General features: G+C 47.6%; 1 protein-coding gene across 1 annotated transcript; it reads left to right on the forward strand.

Annotated features, from left to right (window-relative positions):
• The first annotated feature begins 665 nt into the window (after positions 1-665).
• On the forward strand, positions 666-6,721 carry DNASE1L3 (deoxyribonuclease 1 like 3). Its single transcript, XM_054387516.1, has 8 exons — positions 666-797; positions 2,489-2,577; positions 3,484-3,576; positions 3,875-3,987; positions 4,472-4,584; positions 4,937-5,094; positions 6,275-6,371; positions 6,593-6,721. The coding sequence occupies exons 1-8, from the start codon at positions 666-668 to the stop codon at positions 6,719-6,721; spliced, it is 924 nt and encodes a 307-aa protein (XP_054243491.1).
• The last annotated feature ends 5,195 nt before the right edge of the window (positions 6,722-11,916 follow it).

The raw sequence follows: 11,916 nt of genomic DNA on the forward strand, positions 1-11,916 counted from the left end.
ATGGCCATCCTACAGCTCTGGGTAAAGGGAGAAGCAGGTAAAATCATGCGGCCTGTGAGGATGGACAGTTCATTGCTTCCTCACAGCATGACTTTCCAATCACAGTAAAAGCAGAACAAAACATGGACACAGTCAAAACCCCTGTGTCCAGGTATTCCACCACTCTGGCTTCTGGTGCCCACCACGAGTACCCTCCAGAAATCCCCCTCTCCCCACTGCCGCTCCTCGGATCCTTTCACCATCCACCTTCTAGTCTTGGCCTCTTGCCTGGGGTAGCCCAGGGAACTTGTTTGTGGCCTGACACTGCCTTGGGGGGTCTTGGCTGGTGCCCAACGTGGCAGATATCCCACAGCAAGGGTCTCCCTGTGAGGAGGAACACTGGAGTCTGGTGGAGTAGTTGGCTACCCTGTGTGGGGAAGTTGGTGCAAGGAGCTGGTTTTCCCCCAAGGCAGAAGTTCAAAGTCTCTATGATGCTTTGCACTGGGAACTGGAAGTAAAGGAAAGGAGGAAATGGAGATTCCTGTTCATGTTTGTGATTGACACAGCTGACTGCTCAGCCTGACCTCCCGCCTGGCCACAGAGGGACGGATGCACAAACACACACACGCACACATACATATTTATAGGCACACTCGGAGCAACTCATTTTATCCAAGTCCCTGAAGATGTTGCTCTTCATCTTGCTTTCACTCTTCAGTTTCAGCCTATCTCTGAGCCTAAAAATCTGCTCTTTCAATGTGAGGTCTTTTGGAGAAACAAAAATAGCCAGACCTGAAGTCGTCGATGCTGTGGTAAAGGTATGTTCGTTTTCTTAGATGAGAGGGACTGAGCTGTCTGAGGATTTCTTAGATGCATAATCTTGTACTTCAATTCTCACAGCTGAATTTCAAGTGAAAAAGAAAAGAGTTAATAATTTAAAATAATTTTGTATTCTTAAAGTAAAAATCAGCCTGTGGTTAAGTAGGATGTCTGGTGGTATTTTAGCCTGCATGGGAATGTTACAGAAACAATGTTTGTTGTGTCCCTTGGAAGTGGTGTTATGAAAGGAAGAAAATCTCTGTGCACTGTACAAAGAGTTTTCACTTTGAATCCACAGAGCTCTGTTTTGTAATAAATTATTTACCTTGCTTATGTGCTAATTATTCTGAAATATTCTTGCCTAATTAAACATATTCTCAGGACAGCAGAATATTACATTTAAGGGTAGTATGAAAGCCCAAAGCCTAATGACTGGTTTATGTAAGCAAACCCTCTCCATCAGGCTTCCTCTGCAGCAACTCAAGAGAACTCAACTTTTTGAAAGAACCATGTTGTGGAGTTATGACTTTTGCAAGTCCCCTCCGAGATGCCACAGTAACAGAGGACACACTGCTCGGTGTGAGCAGGATGGCTGCTTGTGCCAAACAGCAGCAGTGAGGAATGACACCATTTAGCTGGGCTGGAATCACTGCAGACAAAAGCTGGAGAAGAGGGATTTGCCAGCATTTGCATTTCTGAACCATTCTTCCCATCCTGTTGGCAATAGATAATAATTTGTAGGTAAAATATTAATTTTTCCAAGTGTCAGGCAGCAAATAGGGGCTTTTGCCTCATGAATATCACCCACAAATTCTGAAGAGAAACAAAACCAGGGGCAGAAGGAAGTCTCTGAGTGTGCCAGGCTGCTGGGCGAGCCTGGCTTTCCCATGGGGAATCCCAGTGCCTGCAGGGGCAGCCTGAGCCAGGCAGGGGCAGCCTCTTCTCTTCTCTCCAGCACTCTGCAGCTTCTCAGTGGTGCTGCAGCCCTGGGGTGCCAGGGCTCCATTTATAGACTGGGGGTCACTTTGGGCTCTGCAGGCTGTTTCAGAGGAGTCCATCACACATGACTGGGACAGGCAAATGCTGACAGCACATGCAGCCTGTGGAAGGTATGGCATAGCCACAGGACCCCAGAGGTGCCTGCACTACAAGAAAGAGGAAAACAACTGCAGGGAGTTGATAACAGCCCCTGACTGGCTCCTCTTGATGCCTTCCAAATCCTCCTGCCATATTCATCTGGGCACCGAGTTGGGATGCTTGTTTGCAGCACTGATCTGAAGCAGAGAAGAAAACCTGTTTGGCAAGGGGGAGAGAGAAGTGTGACCAAACACAGGCTGGGGGGCCTGGGGAACAGAACCCCAAAGTGGTGGGGGGAGAGTGAGCTCACAGCAGCAGCTCTTGCTCCCCTTCCCTTTCATGCTTCTTCCTCAGAGGCAGGAGCAGGTTTTTAATATACTCAAAATTGCTCTGCTGCAAGTTCCCTTTACCAGTTCCCTCAGGGCTGTGAGGCAGTTCTGAAAGTAAAAGGGCTTTGCTCCAGCTGCTTCCCCTCTCCCATGACTCCAGACTGGGTGCTGCTTCTTCCACAGAAGACTTCCCCTGAACTAGTAACCACTTCTTTCTAACCTTTTCCTAATTCATGTGAATTCTAAATCAAGTGAATGCCTGCTTCTGCTCCTTCCTCTTGCAGATCATTTCTCGCTGTGACATTGTGTTGCTGATGGAAATAAAGGAGAGCAAGAACCGGGTTTGTCCTCTTCTGGTGGAGAAGCTCTCCAGGTAGGGTGACCACAGGCAAGTGGGAAAATATTGTGAAAGATGCTTGTCCAGAGTCTGTGTTCTGCTCATCAACACCTTATCATGGCAAAAGCTCAGGATCTGAACTCTGTCCCAGCCTTCGAGGAAGGACAAGGCTCTGGCAACTTTGCTGAAGGTCAGAAGCAAAGGCAGCTCCAGACCAGTGTAGGACACATTTTTTAAATTAAAATGACTGAGTTAGATTAAGTTTGTTAAAGATTAATTCTCAAAGGAAAACAGAAGGGATTATGCCTGGGGAGGTTTAGGTTGAACATTGTGATCTTAGAGATATTCTCCAAGCAACACAATATTAATATTAGGAAAAATTTCTTCATTGAAAGGGTTGCAAAGCCCTGGAACAGGTTGCCCAGGGAAGTGGTTGAATCATCATCCCTGGAGGCATTTAAACAAGTGTAGATGTGTTGCTTAGGGACATGGTTTAGCAACAGACTTAGTAGTGTAAGGTTAATGGTTGGATGTGATGATCTTCAAGATCTTTTCCAGCCTAAAGGATTCTATGATGCTATGACTTGCCTGCAGTGGGCTGCAGCATTGCAGCTGCTCTTCTGCAGGGCTAGGAATTGCTTTAAACCAGGGACTACCTGCCTGGACCAACAGCCCAGAGGAAAGAGCAGTGTACACCTGGCTGAATGTGAGACCCAGTTGACGGAGGGACAGAGACTGCAGTAAGCAGGGAGAAAGTAGAATGAAAGACCCAGCAATGGAGCACAGGTCCAGACTACAGGTCCTGAGTTGGATTTATTGTCTCTACCACCCACTTCTGACATCAGGCAGGCAATGTCTCACCCTTTGATACAGGCAAAATTATCTGCTCCTCAGCCCCTTGCAAATGCAGAACTAAAGTCAGGAATACTGATTCCCTTCCAGTCAGCTGAAGAGGCCTAAGGAAGAATACAGATGTGTGGTCAGCGAGAGGCTGGGAAGGAAGAGCTACAAGGAGCAGTATGCCTTCATCTACAGGTAAGTGAGCTCCCCTTGCCACTGAGCCAGCCCTTGACCCTGCCTTCCTGCTCTGCAGCCCTGTAGAGATGGGCTGCACGTGGTGATGCCTTTGCTCCAACGGAGTGGGAGAGGTGCAAGCTGAGTGGGCAGGATGGGCTGTACCTGGATGTGGGGAAGATTCCAGGTGTAGCCACCAGCCTGGCTCTATCTGTCCTGAAACATAGCCTGGGGGCCAGGTCAAAGGACTGAGTCAGTGTTAGACACATCCTAGCAAGCCATAAGCATGATGTCCCTCATCCTGTTTATTCTGCTGCAGGCAACATCTAGTATCAGTGAAACAAACCTACCAATACCATGACATCCAGCCTGGGGATGAGGATGTTTTCTCCAGAGAGCCCTTCACTGTCTGGTTCCAGTCTCCAAAAACCGGTGAGATGTTTCAGAAGTAAATTGTTTTCCCACTGGCAAGGCTTATGGATCAAGATGGTGCTAGCTGGATCCAAGCATGTGGCAGAGGAAGGAGCTACATCCTGACCCCACACTGCATTTCCTCACAAGAGCAGCATGTGCCTTTGGGGCTGCTATCCCTGCATGGCCACAGCTCAGTGGAGACTTCAGCCCCAGGAAGGCCTCTGCTGCTGCTATGGGTGCTGGTTTGGCAGATGCACTGGTAGGAGCACAGGAGCAGCTATTGCTGAGGATGTCAGAGCAGGGCTTGCTATGCCCTCACACAGCACCTCACTATGACACAGCCTTGCTCAGCCTTGGCAATGTGCAATGACACAGCAATCACCTCTGAGCCACAGCTAAAACAGAAGCTTCTTTCTTCCTTCCAAGTCAGTCTCTGTTGCTTTGTGATTCAGTGTGTGTTTAGTAATTACATTTCTCCCTGTTCTTTTGCCTTATTTTTAAGCTGTCAAAGAGTTTGCTATAATCCCTCTGCACACCACACCAGAGACAGCAGTACGGGAGATTGATGAGCTCTATGATGTGTATTTAGATGTAAAACAGCGCTGGAAAACTGAGGTTGGTTGCTGCATCGATGCTACTAACAGCAATTTTGGTACTGAGTCACTGGTACTGTTCCCTACTCACAGCCTGATAACCTTAAACGCATTGACAACAAGCCCCAGATTTTTGATATCCCTTATTTTCCTTGAGTTATCCACATTTTAATCAGTAAACTTGATCCCCCAATAAATCTGTTTTATCAGTGTGTGCCCAGCACAAAACATCAGCCCTGCTGCACTCAATGAGCACTTACTATTTGAGCTGTAATGGCTGTTGGGAGCATCTGTTGGCCCTAAAAAAGTCCTTGCCACTTTTCTTTTAAAGAGCTGACCTTGTGATTGCTTTTGAAAATCTACCTGCCTTCCAGAACTTCATCTTCATGGGGGATTTTAATGCTGGATGTAGCTATGTTCCCCAAAAGCAGTGGAAGAACATCCGGATGAGGACTTACTCTGAATTCATTTGGCTAATAGGTGACAAAAATGACACAACAGTGAAGAGAAGCACAAGCTGCCCATATGACAGGTAAAGAGTTCACTGCAAAACTCTTCCCTGGTGTTGACTCTGAGGAAAGAAAAAAAAAAAAAAGGTGTCAGTGACAGCTCAAGCAAATGTGCATGAGACCATCAAAGATAAAACAATGTCCAAGGAGAAACAAGATCTGAATACTTCTATTCAGGAGCACAAATCACTTTGCAAGCTGGTGGGAAAGTAATTTTGAAGAAAGGGCAAGATTTCATTTAAGAACCAGCTGTTGCAGTGGCTTAGGTGGAGATAAATTGCAGGCAATTATGCAGCACTTCTCATCTGCAAGGGGCCCTGCAGACATCCAGGTGGAAGTCACTGCTGCCTCTCTCCTCCATGGTGGTTTTGCACCGTGGTTTTCACTCTTTTATTTGTAATTCGGCTTAACAAATGCAAAGGTTGGTTCTGCTTAGGAGCTCGGACACCTCACCTTCCTTGGGCATATGGTGAGTCCTGCAGCCATCTGCAGCTCCCTCAGCAGGGATAATAAATACGTCAGCTTATTAGAGCCCAGAGCTAGTCAAGACTTGAACTTCTTGCAGAACAAGTTTCTGGATCAAAGCAGGACTTGACTGAGCTTCAAGTCATAGAATCATAAAATCGGCTTTGTTGGAAAAGACCTCTAACTTCATCGAGTCCAATTGTCATGACCATTGAATCACATCCCAACATTCCATGTCTACCCATTTTTCCAACATCTCCAGGGATGGTGACTCCACCACCTCCAATTTTTCAGAATATCCAATCTAAACTTCCCCTGCTGCAACTTGAGGCCATTATCTCTAGCCCTATCACTTAATACTAGGGAGAAGAAACCAACACCCCCCTCATTACTACCTGCTTTTAGGTAGCTGTAGACAGCAATCGTTGGTGTTCTATGATTTTTGTATCCAAACTATGGCTCTGAACTTTGTTGCACTGTTGGGGTGGATTTAGATGCAAGTCATTTAATGCTGGCTTCCAAGGCCAGGTATTTAGGTGTCTCACTGATGAGGAAAGCAATCAGCCAAATTCAGCAGAAAGCAAATATTAGCATCTCTGAATTGACAGCCTATTGGTAAGGACAAACCATATACAGCTGTGATTCCATCAAGGCCACCTCTGTCCACCGGCTTAGAGCAGAATGGCTGCTGTTGTTCAGGCACTCCTTAACAGCACCTTGCTCCCTTGCTCCTTGCAGGATTGTGGTCAGTGGGGAGAAGCTCATACATGCCATTGTGCCACACTCTGTCAACATCTTTGATTTCCAGAAGGACTTTCGGATGACTGAGGAGCAGGTAGGCACAGCCTGACTTTTGCAGCAGTGGGGCAAGGAGCACAAAGCCAGTGGTATCCAGGCAGTTTCGAACAAGTTCTTGGCCATAAAACCATTGCACCCTCCCACAGTGACGCACTGCTCACCCTGCACCTCCCCTCTGCCGCAGTGAAACCCCTGGGGCAGGGTTTGGTTAGAGCGTGGGTGGCAAGCTCCCAACCTCTCTGTGCCTTTGTCTTGCAGGCACTGGGAGTAAGCGACCACTTCCCAGTAGAGTTTGAGTTAAAACCAAAAGGTGGCTTCCTCAGCTGGCTGAAATCAAAGTTTTCAAGGAAGAAGAGAACACGAAAGGGCCACCACTGGAGGTCATGAACGTGCCAAGTCTTCTCACGTGGCATGGAAATACAGAGATGCCAACGGGTCTTGTAGGAGACTGGTGCACATATACTCACAGCAAGTGCAATACTTAGTGGGAAAAAAACCCAAATATTTTGTTAAAATTCAAATATTTTGAGTAGAAGGAAAAGTAAACCTTCAAATTATTTTCCTTGTAATGTATGTAAAAATTAAATCAGCTACATGCAGCATACTGTACTGATCATGAATGTAAAGAGCTACTAAAATATTTGTGTGCTTTATCCGTAACACCCAAAGGGCAGGGATCCCCACATGCACACTCCAACTCTGGAGCTCTGCCATTCCTCTTTAAGGGCAGAAGGATAAAAAGGACCTTTCTGTGCTGTGCATGTGGATGCTTCAGAGCTGCAACTGGCAGGACACAAGGCCATGCCTGCTGATCTGAAAAATAAAATGTTGCTGAACTTTCAGTATTTGGTCAGTGTGGGTTTGAAACTGCTCACAGCATTGAGGGTTTGGGGAAAGACAGAAAAAGACAGGCAGTGAGAACCTTTTTCTGCACTAACCCAGTCAGAAGCAGCCGGAAGACAACACTAGTGTCTCCCACCCCTGCCTGCAAGCCTCAGGTGAGAAGTCCTGTGGATCCCAGGTGACAGCACTGCCAACATGTCATAAAATTGACATTAAAATCTGATTTCAGCATCCTGATATATAAATGAGCTTCATCTCCACTCAGTCCGCTCCTCAAAACTCCTCCATGGCAGCCTAGAGTTCTTCAATGCACCAGCCTTCAATGGTGATTATTTAACTTAGTGATGTAGCAATCTGTTTTCTCAGCTCAGCCCACAGGCTGTATTTAGTGCAAACCAAACCCTGTCACACAGATGGCATCTGAGAAGTGGGAAAAATCCAACTGTTAGTAGAGGCAAATGCTCATCTCCCTTCATCAACACCCCCCAGGCTATCTGCTGATGTGGCAAGGAGAGCTAGCAAACAAGATGGCTTTTAGGGGAGGAAAACAGTTTGGCCTTTGCAGAACTCCCTACTGGGGGAAAAGAATTTGAAGAAATGCACCCCAGTGGGGTACATGCAGGGCAGACCACAAATCCACCAAGTTTCAGTAGCAATTAATCTTGAAACGATACAGCATTTCATAAACTCCCTCAGTTAGACTCCAGTCAAGGCACAAGGAAAGAGCTCAATTTAAACCAAACATTTGCATTGAGATTTTTATAGAAATGCCACTGTCTGGCTGGCAGCAGTGATGGTTCTGTGAAGGCTAAAATCAGGCTAAGAGTCTGGCCTCATACCTTTGTCCTACATAAGTCCCTACACTTTCTTGGCTTTCAGCAAGCAGCAGCACACAAAGGAATAAATCACACTTCAGGAAAGCAAAAATTGATACTGTCATTCATTAAAAATATGCAATTGTGGCTCAAATTTTACTAAAAAACTTTGTCCTTATTTGTGACATCAAATATAATCCTTTACCCAGCATGTGAAGATAAGAGACATGGCCAGAAAGTTGCTGCTGCAGCAGCTGCAGCCTTGGCTATGATGTTAGTGGCTATCGAACTGTCTGGAGATGCTATTGCAGAGGCTGAGCATTTGACCAGCAGAAAGACACCTTAATACAAAGTGGCACTCCACCATGAACAGCTGGGACACACTTCTGTGGGGCTAACAGCAGACAGACAACATCTGTACTCAGTTCATCATGTTTGATAGAGGCAAGGAGGTGTCCAAAGCTCATGCAGTCAGCACAGTCAGTCTCCACAGATATTCCTGTGTATGTCCCTTGCATTCACCAGACACTATTGTAAATACATCCTCAAACATTTAACAGTTCATGTCACGACCAGATTTTCCCCATCAGGGGATCTTCACCCACCTATCCCAGCTGCAAAGCAGTTTTAAAGTTGTTCCAGCCTGCAGGAGCCTCAATATATTGTGCAGCCAGAACAAAGTTTCTCTTTCAGTGAATAAGGTTCCTTAAGTTTTATTGGTGATCAAACAGAAGTATTACACTCAGAGTCTGAACTGGCCTAGAGAGAATTTGTCTGATGCAAGACAGGTCTCAGTTCATGGCTGGTAGAGAAACAAAGAGGCACTTCAGAAGCTGAAACCTCTGGTGAGAGCACAGAGCAGATGGGATTCATTTGAACATAAAAGTTTTAAGACTCCCCAGTCTGCCAGGTTTGGGTCTTTGGGAAGCCAATGTATGATGCTGAAGTCACCCTCACTTCCTGCAGACCTGAGGTTTCCACTGCCTCACGGAGTCCTCTCCCATCCCCAGCCCCACAGAAGGTCCCTGTGCCCAGGGTGGAGTCAGGGCTGTCCCTTGCCCTTTGAAAACTCACACGAATATGTTTGCTGCCCTGGGGGAGTGAGTCCTTTGTCAGGGACTCTCCCAAGAACCTACTGCAGCAGCCCAAGGCAGGACTGTTTTTTCTCCATAGCCTCCATCATCTCCACTGCCTAGGTTTGTCCATCTTGGACTTATCTAAATAGGGCTCAGATTCTCTTCCTGGCTTGGCACTGCTCTCCACTAACCTCCAAAGGCCCCAATAGCCCTCTGTCTGTGCCACATGGCAAGAGCCCCATTGGCCCTGGGCAGGGCTCTGCATACCTTTTGCCTCCTTTTAGGTAGAGGTAACAATAAGGACACAGGAGAGCTGGTATAAGATTCCTCAGGGATCCACCTAGCTTTTTTGTTCAGGTCTGTATATTTCCAAAGCCAGATGGATGGAGCATGCACTGTGACTGAGCATACAGCATTAGGGGGCATTAAACAAGTTATATATAAACCATCAGCAAGCATATGTGCTGGGATGTGCTCCTTAACAAACTGCACAGACGGGCAGGAGTCAGCAGGACCATGGACCATCCCCTCCCTGCATCACAGATAGTGTCCCCTGCTCTTAATCCCTTTGACACAGCAGTACCCATGTGCAGCACAGCCTCTCCTGGCTGAGTTTACATCCAGGTTTGTTTTGATTTCCTGAAGGTTTGACTGTCCATGAATACACCCAGACATGAGCAATTCAAGCCTGAACACCTTCCAAAGCTCCTGCTTCTTTCCCATCATGTGGGTGATGGGCGAACAGCAGCAGATGCCAAAGTACCACTGATGGGGTTTGGACTGGGATTTGTATGCATCCTGGGTCTGGACATATACATGCACATGGGTACAGATGTACAGCCATATACAGATGTGCAGCAAGAAACTGAGCTGCAGCCCTGTACTGTGCTATCACAAAGCAGAGCTGGCATCACTGATAGTAACATGCCAGGCAGAAAAATCAAAGAGCTTACCAGAATGAGACTGCCCAAACTAACTGCTCCCTCAGCATCTGGAGGGATCGTTGTGTCCCAGGTTGGACTTGGCCACTCATGGATGCAGAGAAGTACCAAGAGCAGAGCATGGGCTTTGTGGGAAATGCTCACACGTACCCACATGGTGCTTGTTTTCAACATCCTTCTAGCACAGTGCTAGTGCTCAGAGGTCCCTGGTGGAGCTCTTTGCTGAGCGAGCCAAGGAGACAGGAAACAAATGGTGAGGACAGCAGTCATCACAGACTCATAGAACTGGAAGGGATATCTAAAGATAACTTAATCCAACCTCCCTGCTAACACAAGTACACCTAGATCAGGTTGCATGGGAACGTGTTCAGGAGGGTTTTGAAAGTCTGCAGAGAAGGAGACTCCACAACCTCTCTGGTCAGCCTCTTCCAGTGCTCCATCACCCTCAAAATAAGTTCAAGTGAAATCTCCTGTGTTCTGGTTTGCACCTGTTGCCCCTTGTCCAATCACTTGGCACCACTGAGAAGAGCCCAGATCTATCCTCACATCATCCGCTCTGTAGATATTTATATGCGTTTATAAGATCCCCTCTCAGTCTACTCTTTTCCAGGCTGAAGAACCCCAGTTCTCTAAGCCTCTCCTCCTAAGAGAGATGCCCCATTCCACTAACCACCTTTGTGGCCCTCCATTGCCACAACTACTGAAGTAGTTCCCTGTCCCTCTTGAACTGGGAAGCCCAGAACCGGACACATTACTCCAGATGAGGCCTCACCAGGACAGGGTAGAGGGGTGGGAGAACCTCCCTCCACCTGCTGGCCACACTCTTCATGCACCCTAGCATGCTATTGTCTTCTTGGCCGTGAGGGCACATTGCCGGCTTTCCCCTGCTTTTATTAAAAAAAAGAAAAAACAACAACAAAGTGAATATTCTTTGGTTTTTAATTTCCGACTATGGGTCGTCAAGAATATTTCCTCAGCCGCTTGACTAGGACAAAGCAGGTTTGTGCCCTCGGCAGCGCCGCGGGGCCGCGGAGCCGTGCGCACGTTCAGTATTACCAGGGCACCCTCTGGTGGCACCTCTGCAAACCCCGGTGCCTGAGGGCGCCGCGGTGCTTACACCTGTACAGCCAGCCCAGCCTGCGAGCCCGCCTGCGGCAAGCAACGGCGATGCCACCCTTTGGCTGGGAGCTCACGGATCTTCAGTCCCCTCTTTTCCTCCATAGGGATCTTCCCATGTTGTTGCTGAAAGCTGGCCGGAGCCGACCCCAAATTGTCCCTTGGTTTTGGTGTATCTGTAAATGAGTTTTGCAACGAGAAGGTGGCACACTGTTTGACTCCAATCCTGTTTATTCATTGCCCACAGTTATTTAACTAGGAAACACACTACCCTATGATGACCTTCACAAGCCTGCCCTGCTTGTAGGCAGCAGCTCCCAGAACCAGGTGCTAGTAGGTCACAGGGCACGTCCACCCAGGGCACTTCTTAATGTATTATCTGCCACAGGACCATCAGGGAAGGTAGTTTAGTCCAGAAGCAATTACAGCCCTGCACCCTGCCCAGCCCTTTGAGATGTCCTTCTGTGTGTCTGGTTTGTACCTGGTTTGGGGAGCAATGAGAGCCTGCTCTGGGACCAGAGCCCGTCTCTACTGTGCTCACCTGCAGCAGATGCCATCAAGCCCCTCTCCTTTCTTGTGGGGGGACACTACAGTCTGGGTCAGGGCTGGATTGAACTCACTCTCCTCCCCCCCCGCAAAGGTTAAGTGACACTACCTCTACACTATCACCTGCTATAAAAATATAAGTGCCCTTTCGTAGCAGTCTGCTTCCCCAGCCAGTGTGAAAACCAAGGTTAAATACTTCTAGTGGCATTCTAAATGTCGTGCTTCAGCTGGTGGTGGTTGCAGAG

This window comes from Indicator indicator, chromosome 15, assembly GCF_027791375.1.
Source record: "Indicator indicator isolate 239-I01 chromosome 15, UM_Iind_1.1, whole genome shotgun sequence".
NCBI classification, from domain to species: Eukaryota; Metazoa; Chordata; class Aves; order Piciformes; family Indicatoridae; genus Indicator; species Indicator indicator.

What these genes read in the sequence shown, in the direction of transcription:
- DNASE1L3 (XM_054387516.1), top strand. Translation starts at nt 666, where the DNA reads ATGTTGCTCTTCATCTTGCTTTCACTCTTCAGTTTCAGCCTATCTCTG. An exon ending in CTGGTGGAGAAGCTCTCCAG is followed by an intron (nt 2,578 to 3,483) that starts GTAGGGTGACCA and finishes ATTCCCTTCCAG; the next exon opens with TCAGCTGAAGAGGCCTAAGG. An exon ending in TTCGGATGACTGAGGAGCAG is followed by an intron (nt 6,372 to 6,592) that starts GTAGGCACAGCC and finishes TTTGTCTTGCAG; the next exon opens with GCACTGGGAGTAAGCGACCA.